General features: G+C 33.0%; 1 protein-coding gene across 2 annotated transcripts; it reads left to right on the forward strand.

Annotated features, from left to right (window-relative positions):
- Positions 1-3,557: 3,557 nt before the first annotated feature.
- LOC133172451 (docking protein 5-like) lies at positions 3,558-20,985 on the forward strand. Of its 2 annotated transcripts, XM_061307333.1 has the most exons (8): positions 3,565-3,595; positions 7,886-8,015; positions 8,746-8,965; positions 10,964-11,026; positions 14,167-14,368; positions 16,609-16,757; positions 18,026-18,050; positions 18,707-20,985. In XM_061307333.1, exons 2-7 carry the CDS (start codon positions 7,926-7,928, stop codon positions 18,031-18,033), a joined length of 732 nt encoding a protein of 243 aa, XP_061163317.1. In that variant the 5' UTR covers positions 3,565-3,595; positions 7,886-7,925; the 3' UTR covers positions 18,034-18,050; positions 18,707-20,985. The 2 variants fall into 2 exon arrangements, with proteins under 2 accessions (XP_061163316.1, XP_061163317.1); XM_061307332.1 differs by lacking the exon at positions 18,026-18,050 and having other exon boundaries at positions 3,558-3,595.
- Positions 20,986-21,399: the final 414 nt, after the last annotated feature.

Consider the following 21,399-nt stretch of genomic DNA (forward strand, 5'->3'; position numbering starts at 1 on the left):
AATTCTTCATATGGTCTCCAGGGGTAGGATGGGACCACAATGAAGAATCAAAGTTCTACAATGAAATATATATGCAAAAAAAATCTTTAAAAACTTTCTTCACAAGAACCACTGGACCAGAAAACCTGAAATTTGTTGAAGCTTCCATAGGTAGTGTAGATTTTAAATAATTCAAATTATGTCCCCTGGGGGTAGGGTGGGCCCACAATAGGGGATCAAAATTTTACTTTGAAATATGTAGGAAAATCTCAAGAACCACTGGACCAGAAAAGCTGAAATTTAGGTGAAAGCTTCCTGAGATAGTGTAGATTGTGAATCGTTCACATCATGGTCCCGGTGGTAGGGTGGAACCACAATAGGGAATCAAAGTTTTTAGCTCACCTGAGCTGAAAGCGAGCTTTTCTGATCACCCGTTGTCCGTCGTCCATCTGTCCGTCCGTCTGTAAACTTTTCACATTTTCAACTTTTTCTCAAGAACCACTGGACCAATTTTAACCAAACTTAATACAAAGCATCCTTGGGTGAAGGGGAGTTTAAATTGTTAAAATGAAGGGCCAAGTCCCCTTCAAAGGGGAGATAATCAAGGAAAGACAAAAGGTGGGTTCATTTAAAAATTTTCTTCTCAAGAACCACTGGGACAGAAAAGATGAAACTTATGTGGAAGCATCCTGGGGTAGTGTAGATTCTCAATTGTTAAAATCATGACCCCTGGGGGTAGGGCAGGGCCACAATAGGGAATCCAAGTTTTACATTGAAATATGTAGTAAAAATCTTTAAAAAATCTTCTTCTGAAGAACCACTGGGCCAGAGAAGTTGAAACTTATGTAGAAGCATCCTGGGGTAGTGTAGATTCTAATTGTTTAAATCATGACCCCTGGGGGTATGGCGGGGCCACAATAAGTACTGCAAGGTGGAGGGGGGACAGGTGAAAAACTGCAAGGCCAAAGTTATTCAGGTGAGCGTTGTGGCCCATGGGCCTCTTGTACATTGAAATAAATAGGAAAAATCTTCTCAAGAAGCATTGGACAAGAAGAGATGAAATTTGTTGAAGCTTCCTTAGGTAGTGTAGATTTTAAATTATTCAAATCATGCCCCCTGTGGGTAGGGTGGGCCTACAATAGGGCATTAAAGTTTTACATTGAAATATATAGGAAAAATCTTCTCAAGAACCACTGGACAAGATAATATGAAATTTAGGAGAAAGCTTTCTGATGTAGTGTAGATTTTAAATTGTTCAGATCATGGTCCCTAGGGGTAGGGTGGGACCACAAAAGGGAATCAAAGTTTTCATTGAAATATGTAGGGAATACCTTTTAAAAAAAATCTTCCCAAGAGCTGGTGGACTAGAAAAGCTGAAACATATGTGGAAGCTTTTTGAGGTAGTGTAGATTGTTAATTGTTCAGACCATGATATAACCAGGGGCAGGGTGTGGCCACAATAGGGATTACATAGGGGAAAATCTTTAAAACTCCTCTACTCAAGAACAGCAAGACTATGCTGAATCATATTAAAGTGGAAGTATCCTCTGGTAGTGTAGATTCATTTTTGTTCAAATCACAACCCCTGAATATAGGTTGGGACCACAAAAGACGATCAAAATTTTACATAGGAATACACGTATATTGGGTAAAAATCTGATACAGAACAGAAGGGCGAAAGTGACTCAGGTGAGCATTGTGGCCTCTGGACCTCTTGTTTTTATTATGAGAAAAATTAAAAGTAAATAAAGAATTTACACCTCTTTAAACAGTTAAAGGACAGGGTCGGGATTGGAATATCATTATATACGTGGCGTAGTTACAAACTTGATAAAAGAGTCAGAGGTTTAACCAAGTAAATGTGACTTCCAATTCAATTGTCGACAATCGAAGGCGGATCCAGCGCAACACCATGCACCCCCTTCTTTGATTTTTTTTTTTACATGTATATAGAACTGATATATCCATTATCCTAAAATCAAGGAAAAAACGCCTCTTATTTGTAAGATTTCTCAGCTTCCGGGGACGAAGCCTCCGAATCCACACCAGGGCTTTGCCCTGGAACCAGTGGGGACTTCAATGCAGCCTCCAGAACCCCCTCCTTGCCTTCTACTGCACCCCCCCCCCCCCCGTTATGAAATTCATGGATCCGCCGCTGACAATTCCCTCACCCCTATTAAAATTGGACAATGACAAAACTCCGACAAAGAAGTAGGACACAGTAGGGGAATTGTTTTTTTCAGTTTAACTAGTTGCGAAGACATTTGACAAAGGGAAAAAGGCTATTTCATATAATTTTCCTACATTTTCGGAATGGATTTACTGTTATGACCAAAACAGTGGCGCCACAAAGATCTCCCAGCCCCCTTTGACTATATAAGTCTTTGTCATGCACCCACAGAATACTTTTGTCTCAAGTCAATTTAACAAACTTCATGGTCAGTCATCACGATATGCATTTGTATGATACATATTTTCCATTTTAGCTTGAGATGGTAAAGCACTTTATTCAGGGCCATCGCTGGTGAAGGATCTCAGAGCCACATATATATATATATATAGAGAGAGAGAGAGAGAGAGAGAGAGAGGTTATAAATGGTACCATTTTGATGGGTTCTGATGCATTTCTAAAGTCATTTTTTCAAATTAACAAAATAAAGCAGCATTACTATAAACACAAAAATAATTTTTTAAAAAATTGCTTTGTTTCAAACACTATAGATTTTCGATTGTTTTTTTTTAAGGGGGTGCGATCGTACCCACCCACCCCCTTCCGACGGTCTTTTTATTTTTATTTAATCTAGCCTGTTGTTAAGTCAGTACGAAGTCAAATATGCTAAAAGAGATATCCGAGCAAATTCTGTATATCTTTGGAAGACGAAATTGAAAACATTAGTATACCGGAATATATACTTCATTTATTTGTCGGTATTGGTATTTTTTTTAAATTTTCTGGAAAGAACTGCATGTGAAATTAATTATGACTGTTTGGCTCGTTATGAAAAAAGGGGGTGACATGATAGGATGATAGTTATACACTTCTGGACTAGAATTTATATTTTTCTTCCTTTTAGAAGGGGGCAGCATGTTAAATTTATTCTCTTTCTGACTATACGTCCCGTTTGAACATCACAATAACGGAAAATTTCCTTATTCTACGGTACATGTACAGTGTATCCTTAGAGTAAAAAAAAGTTTAAACTGGTTGGTATCCTATCTGTGAATTCTTAATGAAAATAATTACTGTCGGATTTTTAAAAAAAAAAACTGTAGGCCTAACGTTACATAAATGATATGAATTTGATCATAGTTGGACGATGCATAAATAATCATGTCTCTGAACTTATTTATCCACTCTTTCATTCGTTAAAAAACGTTAGTCATGTCTTTTATTTACATGCCTTTAGCTTATTCAAACAAAATATTCTGCATTCAAGTGGTACAGGAAATATTTCAGCAATGAGTTCACTGTGTTAATTTAAAAATTGGATCGGGTTCGTTATACCGTAAAAGATATCCGGTGGGCAAACCCAAAAACTCAAGTCTCAAGAAAACAAAAATAACAAGAGAATGAAAAACGACATCGCAAAGTACACCTTGAAAACTTTGATGTAAGGTAAGAGTTCATTCTCTTCTACCACACACTTTTGAATGTGTCGCTGGGCTAGATTATTTTCAATTAAATGGGCATAACACATTTTTTCTTGCACCATAGGTACTAATTTTTTTTTTATTTAGGCCTAATAAGTTACAAATAAAGTCATTAAAGTCCTATATAACCCCAACTTATATTTATAAAAAGGGAGTAGAGTTTTTTGTTGGACCTTATATGCAACTTATCGATAAAAATTCAGGTGCCTCAAGTTCTACCATCATGTTCACAACTGCATCCAGCATCTTTAATGAGTCCATTCAATATAATTGGATTCCTTTGCTAACATACACAGTATTTATCTAACTGTAAGCTTTAAGGAGCACCTAGTGCCAGTTTATGTTTAATAAATACAGGTATAATACCTGTATTTATTAAACATAAACTGGCATTAGGTGCTCCCACAGGTATGATACTAAAACACCAACATTTTAAAATATTTTAAATTAATTGCTAGAGTTGTATATATTTCTGTTCACTGCATCCTCATAGTGTTTGGGGCCCTGAGTCAACATGGTGCTGTTAGACCCCTGACAAATTTCATTCAGTTTTATTCAGGCTTGCTTCTCTCATTGTGAAACACCAATCAAATTGAAGTATACATATAATGTAAACAGGTTGAGAAGGGAATCAGGTGACACCTAAAATGCATGTGTTACACATTGGTTATCACCAAAAAACCAGCAGTTTGATCGGTTGAGAGGTAAGAAAAACAATCAATATTTGTAATTTTTCCGAAAGACGTCGCTGCAGTCAGCCTGTAAGATATCGAATGAAATTTGTCAGTGGTCCAACCAGCAACATGTTGACTAAGAACCCCTGACATGTAATCTAATTAAAATTAGATGTTCTGAATCCGCTACCGCTTCTCAAAATCTAGCAACATCCCATTTGGGGTCACGTTAGAGCAACCTTTTGATTAGAAATAAACTTGAACATTTTGGCCAATCAGATTTGAGCTTCCCTGTACGATTCTAAAATTAGTTCCACAGCTACATCTTAACATTAGTGATGCTCAGTAGTCTGTCTTACGTTGAATTCAAGTAATTTTGGTATAAATTAAATGTATAGTCCTCCAATCTAGCATTCTTACCTGAAGTAACTCAAATGAAAATGCACAAACTATACAAGTCATCCCGCACGTCACATTCATACATAGCATGGCCTTTGCCATGCATGTTTTGTTTACTACGAAACTCCTTGGGCGTTTAGGTTTAGCACTGAAAAAAGAAATGCATCCGAACCATAAGCCAAGATTTTGGAGGCAGCAATTTCATTGGCTAATCAAAAGGTCGCTCTGATGTGACTCCGAATGGGATGTTGTTAGATCTTTGAGATTCGGAACATCTAATTTTAATTAGATTGCCTGACGTGAGGATTTGTTCGCGGTGTAATAATTCCGGCAGGTAACTTGAAGAAATATGATCTATATCAATATATACATTTTCAGACAGATTTGTGTTTTTAAAATAAAGAACTGTTACAATTTTTTTAGCAAACTGTACATTGCATTCAGTAGTGCATACTCCATGGCAGAACATATAACAAGTTTTCATTTTAATCCATATAGCATATTCCACATAACTATACTATTTATTGTTTATAATGTAGTGTTATACAGGTTTCCAAGTGAAACATGAATTACATTGAATAATATTAAGGAGATGGTTTCTGCATTGATTTCCTAAAAAAAAAAAAAGAAGATTAGGCACATACAGTGTATTAATAATATTTTTATGGGGGCCGGGTTGGGGTGGGGTGGTGGAAGGGGGCTTCAGAATGCAGAAATAATTGACTAGATACCTATAAAACCTTTGACAAGCAAGGTTCCAACTTTTCATTACTATGTGCCTGAATATTATGTCTGCAAAACAAATAATTATGAAAAATCCCTAATTATTAGGGCTGAATATCGGTTGGAAATCTCCTATTGCAATATATTGCGATATTTGGAACTGTATTGCGATATGTATTGCAATATTTTAAATAAGAGTTTAAATGCTCTTTTCTTATTTTTTTAACCTCCATTTATAGCAGAGTGTATAAAACTTTTATAAATATGTTGTAACAAAAAAAGTTCTATTATTCAATTTTACTACGGTTTGGCAAATAAATGCAACAGAAACCTTTACCGTTTGGTACTGTTTAGCATGATTGAAAACATTGCTTAAATTTCATATTTTACTTCATAAATCTAAAGCCCAATCATTTTGCCGGTATATTGGTACTGGAAAAACATCGGTATACGATATTTTTTGTTAACGAATCGCAATATACTGGAATATCGATATTATTGTGCAGCCCTACTAATTCTTGATGGCAGATACAATAATGAATATTTATAGATAGCAAAATCTTGGTAACTATGTTCTACCATGTGTATTTTCAAATTAATTTTTTGTTGTTGCTAAAACATATTTGTGGGAATTTTACAGTGATACATAGTCAAATATCATGTTAGGTTCATATCTTGCACACTAGGAGGACTAGGAATACTTGCCATTTGATGATCTTGAAAGGGGTGGGTGGGGTGGGGTTATATCATGGCCCCCAAAAGGTCATTGTGACCTCATTTTGGAATTCAATACTAGCTATAGCTAATCAAATTGTTTCCAGGCCAAATCCTTAACATAGTGAAGCATTGGAGCATTAAACAATGAATTTTGCTTTTTTAGCAGTGATTCTTTCAATAGATAACAATAAAGAGAAAGCTCTTTTTGTTTACGTGTAAATCTTTGCATTAATATGTGGAGCTTAAGACATGTTTACAGTAACTTTATTCCATGTTCCATTGTACTTGCAAATGACAAGGTCACAGTTGGTGACTATGAATATGCATAAACAGATATGCATCATGTAGTTCCAAATTTAAGCATGTCATGTAACCTAGCAGTGCACTTTATTAAATGTGTGGTGGAATTTTGACATACAATACAGTCCCATGATGTACTGGTATAGTTGTCACACTATTTATATACTGGTAGTCACTATACAGGTAACTTTTACTGGTTATTCATGCAGTTTCTAGAAGGGGAAAAAAAATCTGTGTTTATCCCCTTTTAAATCCATTTCATTTTTCACCATATATATCAATCTGCTCTTTAATTAAGATACTTTCACTTCTACAGTGTTAATTTCATAATTTTTGTCATCCCACAAAAAGACAAGAAATATATAATTTGATACAATAAAAAAAATATGAGAAGAATAAAGGTAAAACTAATAAAGCAGTTTATAATGTAACTCAATTGTTCATTCACAATCACTCCTTTGTAATCGTGTAGTGCCTATAATAGTCCTTGAGAGTGTAGAGTACATGTCCTTATACATACACTTATAAGCACAGGTACTTACATACACAGGTGAAATCTTCAACTTGAATAAAATGTGTGTGATATAAAGTAAAAAAAAAATGAAAATAGTCTCATATATGGGGAGTTTTCTGAAGAGAAAATGTCGACATATTAATTGAAACTTAAGGTAATGTGATGTTTTGGAAGTACAGTCAAACCTTGTTATCTCAAACTCAATGGAAGCAAGGAAAAACTTGGAGATAACCGAGGATTCAAGATAAAATACTTAAAGAATAAGGGGTTGGGACTTCCAAATCACTTCGACATATCCATGGTATTCGAGATATCAGTGTTCGAGATATTACTGAAGTTCAACTGTATTTCATAATGATGGAGTATGATAGCTGGCATTTACAATATCAGTGTCACGTGAAACACAATCTCATGTTTATGTGTTGTGTTCAATATAATTTTGTATTAAAGTAATTATTGTTACATTAGAAAATTGACATGTGATTGCTTTAAAACTTACAAGTAACATGCTAATGATCAAGTTCTGTCATGTGAAAAAAATCACAGCCTTTGACTGACAATTAGGAAATTCATGTGCTATAGTATCATCTGTTTATATGTTTTATACATATATATCATATATGTGTACATGTAGTGTCATTGAGATGACATTTTTGTTTATTTATGTACATGTATATGGGTGAGTGATGCTAATATTACTTCAACATTTTCTTGAATGAATAACGGAGTCAAAAACTAATTCTCTTGTTGACAAGCAGCCTAGAGTTGGGGACTTTTAATTGACAATTATCTGGTAATTTCAGTATTGTAAATAATGTTTTGAACAGGATCAACGTCTTCATAATGCACTCGTTATGAATTTTTATTAATTATTAAATTTATTATGAACTTTTCGTGATAATAATTATTATTATTTTTTTTTTATCAGGATGTCTTTTTTGAAGTGCACTTTGTTATAATGTTTGAAGATGAATGGTGGTGATGGTGGTTACCAAGGAGTGGAACAGTCCATTATCTTAAAAGAGGGGGAGGTTCGCATGAAAAGCAAGACCTTTGGGGTGAGTGTATATTATACTTGTGCATACAGACTTACACATGTTAATATATGATTTCACTTAACTGAAAAAAAAAACCTAACTTAATCCCAGCGTTCTTCCTGGATATATGAGCATAATACACTGTAATATGTAAACTTTAATTTAATTTATGTATGATTGTATGTATTATGCTATTCCTTTTGAATTTCTTCCTGGATTTGGATTGAAAAATCAATAGTTAAAAAAGTAAATAATTCCTGCTTCTTGAAGCAGAAGTGAAAAGAAAAGGGCAAAAGGCATTTGTGTTTATCCACATATTAAATGGGAGAACTAGGAAATTTCACAGTGAATGTAATACGTGTATGCCTAAGAGCTATATGTACATTTAAATGTAAGTGCAAACCAGGTATTTCAGTGTTGACAATAACCATTGGTATATTATTGATTGTCATAGTTATTATGCCTAGTTCACTTTTTCAGAATAGTAAAATTTGATAAAAAAGACTCTAAGAAACAAAAAAAATTCTTACTATTACATCATGTACATGTATACAACTTCTTAATAAATTGTTCCCAATTTCACTTTCATGCTTCTTGCATTTAATATACAGTTTGTTTATTATAGCAGCATGATAAAGATTAAGGGGAAATAAGATTTTAAGTGGTGAAAATGAAGGGGGAAAAAGGCATAGAAAAAAAAACATTGGGAACCTAGCTCATGACTATTTTTTTCATACATTCTTTTCATTAGATTTGGAGGAAACGCTATGTTGTTCTGTTTGCCCCTTCCAGTAAAGGTCCAACAAGATTTGTGAAGTATGCAGATGAGAGGGGGTTCCGGGAGGAGAAGCCGCTTTCATTTATTCGCATGCAGGATGTGACAACGGTTGTAAGGTTGTCGTTTAATGAAGATCATGGCATCACAATCTCCCTGGCTGGGGGTGAAGTTCGACAGTTTATATGTAATGATGGTAGGTATCAAATAGTTATAGAGATACATGTAGTATCAAATAGTTATAGAGATAGTATCAAATAGTTATAGAGATAGTATCAAATACCTATAGAGATGCCCATCATATGCATGTCCCTGTGAACAATTTCTTTGCTGGGGGGGGGGGGGGGGGATTTGTTGATCTCTTAGTGCATAGCATATCCATGCCATAATTTTGTAATTAGGGCCCGGCAAGGATTTGCGGGTGCCCTATAGTAATCACTCTGTCTGTCTGTCTGTCCGTCTGTCATTCTTCCGTCCACAAATTTTCTGTTTTTCTTCTAATAACTTTTTTTAGGGTTGACCAATTAAGTTTAAATTTGGTATGTTGGTTGAATAGGCAGTAAGACATATTTTGATGCTAAGTTTGGTTCTCTATGTCATCAGGTTTGGAGCTGGGGTGGTGGGGTATATTCCTTAACTTTATATAAGAGTGAATTGGCAAAGAGAGATAACTGCTGAGAATGTTCCTATTGTAAACTATGAAAGGCTGCAATGAGTCTCTTGGGATTAATTAACTTTCCTCTTGAAGAAAATCCAAAGCATTTATCTTTATCTGCCACATTGAGATTAATTAACACCTCTGTCTGCAAATGAAGTTTGTTTTGAAGTTAAGGTCAATTCTGAATGATGTTTACATTCTCTGAAATGTGGGTTTAAATAATGTTTATACTTTATTTTGTTAAAATACACAATGAGTTATGATTTTATTGAATTCTAAAAACAAGATATAGATAAAGATATTGTTTTTATTATTACTTCCTTTTTTTCTTTTTTTCTGCCTTATGTAAATTTAAGAATACTAATTATTTTAACAGGTATTCAGATAATAACCTCATTCTATCATTGCTGAAAAAGTTCTTATTGTAAACTTAGAAAAGGTTGAGAGAGCAGTATAATTAATCCCATGGGTTTGATTATCTTGCTGGTTTGCAGAATATTTTAGAGGGTTATCTTTCTGTCACCTTAAGATTAATTAACACCTTAAGTTTGTCTGCAACTGATATTTGTTTTGAAGTTAAGGTCAAGCCTGGGTGATATTTGCATTCACTGAAGGCTGGCATTTTAGAAAACACATGCTTCATTCATTTTTAAATATACATTTAATTGAGTTATTATAGATATGATGTTTTTTACTGCCTTATGTAAATACAAGGATACTATTTACAGATTGTTGGATATTTAGCAGTTGCTGTTGCTTATTCTTTATATATTTTGAAATTTTTTGGAATCAAGTAAAATTCTCATCCCCTAATCTGCACCCTATTTCTACCCCTCGGCGGGGCCCTTGCTGACTGGTCAGATTTCTAGTTGAGAACAGAAGTTGAAACATATCACATACAAAAGGTTCTCAGTGACCTTGTTAAAGTCCTGTGAGGAGAAGTAAAATTTTCTCTCAGATCATGAAGGGTAATGGCTTTGTTGCTTGGAAACACAAGAAGTTAATGCTGAACCCAAAAAGTTTCTTAATTAATGTATGGCTTGTATCAGTAATAAACTTGTCTATGATTATTTAAAAAAACTACAACAGATGTAAGTACTGGTACATATTATGAAGCTTTATGTTTGATCTTAATGGCTTATGGTTTGCCATGAGCCAGGGTCATTTTGACAAGGTCATAAGCAGGAAAATATGAAACACATTAATAAGCTTTATGTTCATGTTTTAGGCATTTTTTTATTGGTCCATCTATAGACAGTAGCAGGTTGAATACAGACAGAGACACTTTATAGAATTAATTTGTTCTCAAAATGGCAAACAGGAGGAAAAAGGTTTTTTAACATGTTTAAAAGAAAGGTTTTCTTTCTTGGGCATTTTTTTTTTATATTCATGTGAAATGTATAATTATTGTAGATTAAACAGACCAAACAAAGTGTTTCCAAAAAAAAAAAAAAAAAAAAAAGAAAGAAAAAAAAAACATTAGTGCTATCAAATTAAAGCATTTTATACCTGTCAAATGTCATCATTAATTTTTAGATGCAGATGACTGGCTTCAAAAATTGCAGGCAGAGGCTGGTAAAAGTGATACTCTTCCAGTGGGTAAGTTTCAGTGATGATTGAATAAGACAAACCGTTTGAAACGTGATTTCATAAGTTTTTAATTACCATTTTTAAGTCAGAAATTTTACTTACATTGACAAGACATATCAGGTGTACATTCATTTGCATTTTTGAAATTTCAGCTTGTGTGTTTACTGTTAAATTGTCCATGTTCATATTATTAAGAAAAGAAAAACAGAAAATTGGGACACCCTAAGTACCGTATATACTCGCCTATAAGTCGGTTTTTTGGGAGTTAAATTTTGGTCCAAAACTCTATGTCCGACTTATAGGCGAGTCATAAAAAGCATAGTATTTTTCTGGACGGCGAACTGTAGTAATTTATAAAGATTTCCCATGATTATCATTGCACAACGTCTGAATATATTATATGATTTATGTCATTTATGTATTCTAAGAATATACATTAAGTACAAGTATTTACATATTTTAATAACTTTGTTTTTATCTTAAGTGTGCATTATGTATTTTTCTTAATGATTTAGAATTAAATATCGGCGTCATTTCTAAAAATATTAATCGAAACCAGGTTAAAACATTAGAGCATTGATTTTAAATTGTCAACTGAATCTTGCAAAAAGTTGTACCGACTTACATGCGGGTCAATGGCAAATCCTTCCAAAATAACCTCAAAAAATACAACCGACCTATAGGCGGACCGACTTATAGGCGAGTATATACGGTAAACAATGCCTGGCACATCATTGCATGATGTTAATTTATTTTGAGTATTTGATTTTAAATAAATTTGATTTAATTCATTAGTTAATTGAACAAGACATATTTTGACCATATTAATATATCCCTATTTCTGTAGCTATGGATGAGCCCTATCATACTTTGTTTTTTTAAATAAGGCAATTCCAACTTTTTTCTATGTTTAGCGTCCACATGTGCCTTGGTTTTTAGCTCTACTGGTCAGAGACCAGAAGAGCTTATGCGATAGTAAGGTGTCCCTCGTCCATCCGTCTGTCTGTCTGTCTGTCTGTCCGTCTGTCTGTAAACAATTTTTCAAAACGCTACTTCTCCTACAGTTTTGGTCCGATTTCAATATAACTTGGCACACAAGTAGACTACACTAAGATACATAATTCAGTGCATGGGTTTTTGATTTCGATGGATGGTGTTGCCATGGTTACTAAAAATAGAAATTTCTGTGAAATTCCTTTAAAACGCTACTCCTCCTACAGTTTTGGTCCGATTTCAGTATAACTTGGCACACAAGTAGACTACACTAAGATACATAATTTAGTGCATCGGTTTTTGATTTGGGTGGATGGTGTTGCCATGGTTACTAAAAATAGAAATTTCTGTGAAATCCTTCAAAACGCTACTCCTCCTACAGTTTTGGTCCAATTTCAATACAACTTGGCACACAAGTAGACTACACTAAGATACATAATTCAGTGCATCGGTTTCTGATTTCGATGGACGGTGTTGCCATGGTAACTAAAAATAGAAATTTCTGTGAAATTCCTTTAAAACGTTACTCCTCCTACAATTTTGGTCCGATTTCAATATAACTTGGCACACAAGTAGACTGCACTAAGATACATAATTTAGTGCATCGGTTTTTGATTTCGATGGACGGTGTTGCCATGGTTACTAAAAATAGAAATTTCTGTGAAATTCCTTCAAAACGCTACTCCTCCTACAGTTTTGGTCCAATTTCAATACAACTTGGCACACAAGTAGACTACACTAAGATACATAATTCAGTGCATCGGTTTCTGATTACAATGGACGGTGTTGCCATGGTAACTAAAAATAGAAATTTCTGTGAAATTCCTTTAAAACGTTACTCCTCCTACAATTTTGGTCCGATTTCAATATAACTTGGCACACAAGTAGACTGCACTAAGATACATAATTTAGTGCATCGGTTTTTGATTTCGATGGACGGTGTTGCCATGGTTACTAAAAATAGAAATTTCTGTGAAATTCCTTTAAAACGCTACTCCTCCTACAGTTTTGGTCCAATTTCAATACAACTTGGCACACAAGTAGACTACACTAAGATACATAATTTAGTGCATCGGTTTTTAATTTCGATGGACGGTGTTGCCATGGTTACTAAAAATAGAAATTTCTGTGAAATTCCTTTAAAACGTTACTCCTCCTACAATTTTGGTCCGATTTCAATATAACTTGGCACACAAGTAGACTGCACTAAGATACATAATTTAGTGCATCGGTTTTTGATTTCGATGGACAGTGTTGCCATGGTTACTAAAAATAGAAATTTCTGTGAAATTCCTTTAAAACGCTACTCCTCCTACAGTTTTGGTCCGATTTCAGTATAACTTGGCACACAAGTAGACTACACTAAGATACATAATTTAGTGCATCGGTTTTTAATTTCGATGGACGGTGTTGCCATGGTTACTAAAAATAGAAATTTTTGTGAAATTCCCATAAAACATTACTCCTCCTACAATTTTGGTCTGATTTCAATCTAATTGGGCACACAGATAGAATACACTATGATACATAATATGTATTTCTGTTTTTTTATTTCGGTGAATGGTGTTGTCATGGTTACTAAAAATAGAAATTTCCGTGAAATACTTTCAAAATGCTAACCCCCCTTACAGTTTTCATTTGATTTCAATATAACTTGGCACAGAAGTAGACTACATTAAGATACATAATTCTATTTATTGTTGCATGTTGCAAAGTTTCAAATCCAAGTGCTACTTTTCTTTTGTTATACGTACAGACCAGTAGAGCTACAGTCTCATCAGAGACTTCTGGTTGACACCCCAAATCAGAAAAAAACAAAATCAGGAGCCTTAAAATTGATTATTCTGGTCAAAATCTTTAAAATTCTTTTAATTATATCAATTTCTGTAAGTATTTGTCTACAGTATATCATATTAGGCTTATTTTAAGCATTTAATACCTTGATTGTGCTTAAGAATAGATTTTTCTTCAAGAAAAATTAGATTTACGAAATCAAATGCCGTGAATGACATCATTTTTAAGACCATAAAGCCTGCATTTTATTTTTTGGCCTGTGTGTTTTTTTGCGATTAGGTAGGTAGGTTTTTGAAAGATGGGTGGACGCTAAACAGAGAAAAAACTTGGAATGGCCTTATGATGCAATGATCTGATTTTAGGAATGTTTCGAGCTTACCTTATACCAAACATTTTTCTAAATTATGATGGAGAATGTATAATGGAAGTGACAGCTGAAAGAGTCAATGTTTATGAGGATATTTCAAAATTGAGAAGGTGGGTCAGCATGAAGATTTCCTGCATCAGAAGGTACACAGCCAACCCAGAGAAACGGGACAACAACCTTCTTATAGAAAATGGACGGTAAGATTTCCTTTAGAGTTTGCCTTGGCTTCAGTCTACAAAAAACCATTGTAAACATTATACACTTCCAGCATCATCCCTTCTAATGGTAATTAGTAATTATATATTGTAGATTCCTAAATATACGTGAGGAATTAATTATCGTATAATTACACGAGAAGCACCACTCGCGAAATAAAATTTCTAGCTTTTATTTTTATGGTGCTGAAATCAATGAAAAATCCCTTGATCAACTGTCTACTCGCAAATTATTGTTTTCGCGATTTGACATGAAAGAGCCATTTCGCGATAATAAGTACTCGCGAAAAATAAGGAATCTACAGTAATGTAATGGAGCATGTTTGAAAGATGTGTAGTTGTCCTGTAATGACATTATTCCGAATGTGTCTGTAAAATCTGTTCCTTTTTTTAAGATGTGTGAATGAGGTGGTCAGTAAAATTACTGCCACTGTCCTGGTAAAATTTGTTTCTATTTTGAGAACTGGTTGCACTGTTTTGGACTAAAAAGAATTAGTGGGCTTATGGAAATTTTGTTTATAATAATGTAAGGATAAGCTTTAACATATGAATAGTACAGCTTGCAAAAACGTAAGTTTTAAGACATACAAGGCAAGCTTTACTGTATGTACCCATGGAAAAAAATAACATCTATGATGAATTGCGAGTAGCAACTTCAATTTCCATATAAATTTTTCATGTGTACTGCCAACAGGGTTAAATTATTGAAAAAATACCCAAATCCTTTATAGTTTTATAATATCAATAATTTAAATGCTGAGAGCTATATTCTATCGCAGAAAAAATTAGGTCTGAATGGTATAGGACACATCTGATATTTGGCCCAAGTTCGATTCATACTGGACATGATTTACTTTCACAGCGTAATAATTAATAATGTTCATTTCATGGACTTAATTTTTTTTTTTCATTATTGAATGAAATTTGAACAGTGAATAATTAAGATAAATGTTATGATAATGGAGTACAAATGAAATCATTCAATCAAAATAAGTTTCTCTTCAAACATCATCTTTCATTAAAGACAGGAGTAAACACAGGAGCAGTAGCAATTGTTTGGAGTTTGTTATACAGAAGCTGACTCGTGAAAGGTAGCAAGCCCTCACCATTCTGAGTGCACCTTAGTTGTTTATAAAACTTGTGAACTTTAAACTTCCTTAAAGAGGAACAGATTTCAACCATTATTTTTACACCAAGATAAGATTTAAAACCTCTGTGTCTTTGTCCCCCCCCCCCCTTTCATTGAAAGTTGGGGATATTAATTTTGGTCTAACTGTTCATCCATCCATTTGTCTGTCTGTCATTCTGTCTTTGTGTAACACTTTTGTTTCCAGATGATATCTCAAAAAACCTTTGAGCTTTTGCAATGAAATTTTATACTGCAACTCTCCATGGCCTAAAGAAGACCACTATTGATTTTGAGGTCAAAAGTTATTAGGTCGAAGTCATAAATTCATGCATTCTGTTTGTGTATAACACTTATTTCCGGATGATATCTTTAAAAGCCTTTGAGCTTTTACAATGAAATTTTATATCACAGCTCTTATGGCCTAAAAAAAAGCCCATTTTGATTCTGAGGTCAAAAAGTCAAAGGTCAAGGTTAGAAATAGATATTGCATATGTAGTTTTCAAATAATAATTTTAGACTTTTGCAATGAAACTTTAGGTCATGAATTTCTTTAACTTTAAAAAAAGACTTACATTAACTTTGAGGCCAAAAGCTGAAAGGTCAAGGTTGACCTTTTTCTCTTTCTCCCTCTGCATAATTTTTCCATTTCTTCCACCCTCATCTTTTATCATAAAGTAGAGGACACAAATTCTCTGAATTAGCTTGTTTTTTTTCCTTTTATTATTTCTGTATGATGTTTTTGTTAATTTAATGATTGGCAAACATTCTTTAATGTATGTAGGGTAGATATTCAACCAGTCTGTGAAATTTCCATCTGCTTGCAGACCTAATACTGATAAGGTTTTAAGGAATTTTTAGTAATTTCAATGTTGATTTGAAAAAGTGCATAACGGGGCTGGCAAAAAAAAAAAAATGTACACTGATTCAAGTTTACCCATTTCTGAGTGACAGCTAGCAAAGGAGAATCAGAAATATGTCATGGCCCATAGGTCTCTCATGTACATGCACATCCAAAAGCATTTTTAGGTACCAGTACAGTGTTTTATTTGAATGGAATAACTCAGTTTTAAAATACAGTGTATTGCTTTTTTAGTTCACAAGAAGAGGTTGGAGAATGCTTATTGCTGTTCAAGTCATACCAGTCAGAAGATATATATAAACGTCTGGATCAAAGTGCCAGAAGACTCCGTGGAAGTGTGGCATCTGGACACTCACAGAGCAGCAATGGAAGCTTTAATCCACGTGAGTTTATCCACATAAACACAGCCATTATTTCCATCTTATTTTTCAAATTTTTTGGCTGATTTATAGCAATCTTTTCTTCAGAACTAGATTTTAAATGACAATTTTTATGAAAATCTTTGTGCTTATAACAACAAGCCTGCTTCTACACTATCAGTTTCAAAAAGGTTGAACTACATTATAGAAATGCCAAGTATGAATATTATTCTAAAATTTTATCTGTTTATGATTTATCTTACAATGTATATAATTTCACCTCTGTGGACTTCATGATTCTTCAGAGCAATAATTTCATTGAAAATATGAATTTATGACTTAGCAGTTATGCCTTTCTGTATACATTTCATCTTGCATGCATTTTTTTAATGATGTCTCTCTTTCTAATTTTTATGTCTTCTATTTTGACCTGTCAGTCTGTCTGTATCACTGTCCGGTAGCAATTTTTATCCTCCACAACAGAATCCCACGGTTGGGATGGGGGTATATATATGTAAATGTATTTCTCTGTTGATCTTATTACTTCACAATTAACTTTGTAAGAAAAAAAAAAGTACCAGTAGCTAGTGAGGATTGGAACTGTTACAGGAAAGGAGAAAATAAGAAATCGAACCCGGGACTCCTGCATCACTAGTCAGGTGCTCTACCAACTGAGTTATCCAGGCTGATATCTACAGCCCAATCCTTACATATCCTGGTCACGGCACCAAATTATGTAACAGGAAAGGGGGAAAATGTATGGCTGGACTGAGCATCGAACCCGGGACTCCCGCATCACTGGTCAGGTGCTCTAACCACTAATCTATCCAGGCCAATATCCACAGCCCAAATCATAACAGAACTAAAACATGCATCTCCTGGATATCACTCTGCAATGATTGAATAAATAATAATTAAAATGAAAATTTGTTAGATCCTCAACACATATATTGATCAACTTTAGTTGCAAGGAAAAACATTATTGTCTAGGTCATCATTTTATATATGATGTTGATATTGTAGAAGCATTAAATTAGCATGAAGGTTACATGGCCAGTGTCTTGATATGAAAAAAAATGGTCAAGTGCAGAGGTCAAGGTCACATATTCATGTCAAGATAATGATTACTCAAAGGTCAAAGGATTAAGGTGTACAGTTATTTCCAGTACCATGTATGCCCCATTGTTGACATAGATTCAGTCTTTATTTTCATGGATCAAAGGGGGATGAGTTGGAATAAATGTAAGTTAGCATGGTAAGGTGTTTCTCAAGTGCATCTTGTTTTCTTTCAGGTCAATGATTATTGCCATAATTAGGGTAAATATTTTTAAAGTATTGTAATTATTTACATGTAAAACTAAATATGATGAAAATAATTATGATATTGTGGTGTAACAAGCAGTTTACCCATAAAGACTTGATGTTGTAGTAGCTGAACTTGAATTAACCAAATTAATAATAGATTTTAATCAAAATCAAATAGTTTTTTTGCATGGCTGCTCTTCATAAACAGATGTTTACAAGAATCTTTAATTGGCAGTAAATACTTTGGTATAAAAATCCAAATTAAAATGTATTTATTTTGAATGCACTGAGATGTAAAACTACATTTATTGAATTATGATTGATTATAGTATTCAAATTTCATTTTTATAACCGTGTAAATTTGCAACATTTGTTAACTTGGGTTTTTAGTAGGCAGAAAATTTTCATGTTAAAAGGGGGCCATAACTCTTGCCTAGCATAGCAGTATGCATCTTGTCTTTACTCCATTTTGGATGAGACTACAATGTATTTTCTAATTACTTTGGATCCTTAAATATCTGGAAAAAAAAAGAAATATTTATTATTATCTCATAATTTTAAAAGAAAAAAAAAAACAAAAAGAAAAAAAAAAGAATTCAAAACAGAATTTTGATACTGCTTCAAAACAGACACAAGATTCTTTGTACATGTAAATTTTTTTTTTTTAGGGTTTCGAAGATATCAGAGCACCAATACTATGCCAAGATTGAGGGAACGTTCATACACGCAGAATTCACTGTAATCTCCTTCCAACAACCTTTAAGACAGCTTATGACTGAATACCTATGCAGCATTCCCATCAAAATATATTTTATTTTTTATAACCAACAAAACATTCCATGTTAATAAGTGATTTTTTTTTCATGCTAATAAATGCTTTATGAATTTGATTTGATACCTGTGATACACAATTTACGATTCTAAAAATATGATGTTTTTGCATGAATTGGGCTCTGTTACCATTACTTTGTTTTATTAAAGGTTATGTTGATGATAAAAAGCAGTAATTGAAAACAGTAACGCCAGGGTATACAGAACATTCAGAACTGATGTAACCTAGATTTTGTTACACATACATGTGCACCTTGCAACATTTTTTTTTTTTTTTTTTTTTTTGCAAATGGCACTAAATTTGTGTGAGAGTGAAAATGTAGAGTTTTGTGCAATTTTTTAGTCTATGATACTCGTGTGCTTAGCTTCATAAAGCATGAAATTAAAACTGAAGTGTTATGACTTAAACAATGAGTACATGCACATCCATATGAAATAGGAAAACTAATGCCAAAATGGAGATACAAGTTGAAGAAATTTTCCTGTGCATTAAATGGTGTTTTACTTTTAAAAAAAATACAAAAACAAAACAAACTGAATGCATCTTTTATGATTGAATAGAAATGGCATGTATATGTTCATGTATGCCTTACTACTTAGTTATGATAGTGTTTTGCTGTACTTTTATTTTATTGTAGCTTTAATTAAATTCTTGTACTAATATTACCGTATATCAGGGTTGTGTTTAAAATGCACCTCTTCATTTAATTGATTGTTACATGTAATTAGCACAGTGGGTTAGATAATATGTACATGTTTTTTAAGTACAATAATATGTAACTTTACATTTTTTGTTATGTTTGCCTTTTTGAGATTAAATTTTGAATTACGAAAGAAATTCTTTAAAGTTGATAGTAGCATAATAATTGCTTAATGATATGATATCATTGTATGAGTTCTTTTGGTCATGATAAACTATAATCGCTGATCACACATTTTACATTTCAGACGTATGGAATGAATAAATATGAATGATTAAGTATTGTAGCAGTTTTAGGAATTTATGAAATCTTACCATTTTGCAAAACATTTCTCAAATTTTTATTCCCCCTAAGAGAGATTGAAGAGACATGCAGTGTTGTTAATGTCAAATTGCTGAGATCCACATTTCTGAAATGAATATACATGTACTAGTATTATTATAATTTTTTTTTGCTGGAATTGAACACAGATCGGAATTATATATACATACATGTATGTATTCAACTGCTTTTTTCTTCGTGTATTTTTTATAAATGGATTATACAATGCTATATATGCAAACTTAATGCCTTGTTATTTGACTTCCATGTTTTTGACTGTTTGTCATGGAGATTTGAAGTGATATACACTGTACATATATGTCTATAAACAGATTTAGCTCATATACAACAATGTGGAAATACAAGAAATTTATGCAAGTAAGGCCACTATTTTAAATATGATCTGTTAAAAATGTTTTCTGCATGTTATAATAAGGTTTTTAATATGATCTGTTCAAAATTCTTTCTGCATGTTATAATAAGTTGGGTTTTTTTTTTCAGGGTACATTTAATTATTGTTAGAAAATCATGAAATTTAATGCTCCACCCACAAAATTCATTTTATATGTGTCTAGAAAAAAGATTAAGTGAATTCATATATAGTTGTATATTTTTAATACTGGTTTTATTATATTTTTACTATGCACATTTCTGTGACATTCCATATTCTAAGAGAAACGTGTATTTTATTACTATTTGTTTCAGTAAGCACCCCAATTGAATAGAGCACTGGGGGAAAGGAGGGATCTAAAATATTTTATATTAATACAAGTGTACTAACTACTTGACGTTACTACCTGTCTTACAGAGATTTCTATACATGAGCAAACTGAAGATTATAGTATATGGAATAAATTTCTTTCTTTCAAACTTTTAAATAATAATTTTACATGTATATTTTTGTGATTTATATTTTTGAGAATTGTAGGGAATGGATGTTTATTGGAATAAATATGGTATTTGTTCGTATAATTAATCTTGCTTGATATCATCTTTGCCTGTATTTATAACATGTATAAAAATTTTGTATGTGAGATTAAAGCCATATTACAATGTATTGTTGAATTTTACAGTATATTAAAGTTCAAAAGTTTGCTTTAAATTTGTAGTTTATATCTTGGACATTTCTTATGAATGTAAATATCAGTTTTCAAAACTTTAATTACCTTTAGATACTTATAATTTTACAAATGCATTGGGGAAAAAAACTCATAATGATGAAAAAAAACTTTCCATTGTGATTGCAAGACTTTCTTCAACTTGGCAAGAAATCCAGACTTGTTTTACCAAGGCTTGGTCATATGTATTGTTAAATTACCATGGGCATTTTCATTTCATTAACCCTTGTTGTAAGATGCCTTTTGCTTGATATCAAAGACCTAAAAAAAAAAACACACACACAACAACAACAACAAATAAACTCAAAAGCTAATTCAAGGAATTTATGTCCCCACTCAGTGGGTGGAAGACCTAAAAATGCAGATGGAGAAAGAATGATTGATCCTGAC

This window comes from Saccostrea echinata, unplaced genomic scaffold (assembly GCF_033153115.1).
Source record: "Saccostrea echinata isolate AGI-Se365-2 ecotype Australia unplaced genomic scaffold, CSIRO_AGI_Sech_v1 ptg000054l, whole genome shotgun sequence".
Classification (NCBI taxonomy): Eukaryota; Metazoa; Mollusca; class Bivalvia; order Ostreida; family Ostreidae; genus Saccostrea; species Saccostrea echinata.

What these genes read in the sequence shown, in the direction of transcription:
- LOC133172451 (XM_061307332.1), top strand. Translation starts at nt 7,926, where the DNA reads ATGAATGGTGGTGATGGTGGTTACCAAGGAGTGGAACAGTCCATTATC. An exon ending in CTTCTTATAGAAAATGGACG is followed by an intron (nt 14,369 to 16,608) that starts GTAAGATTTCCT and finishes TTGCTTTTTTAG; the next exon opens with TTCACAAGAAGAGGTTGGAG. An exon ending in CAATGGAAGCTTTAATCCAC is followed by an intron (nt 16,758 to 18,706) that starts GTGAGTTTATCC and finishes TTTTTTTTTTAG; the next exon opens with GGTTTCGAAGATATCAGAGC.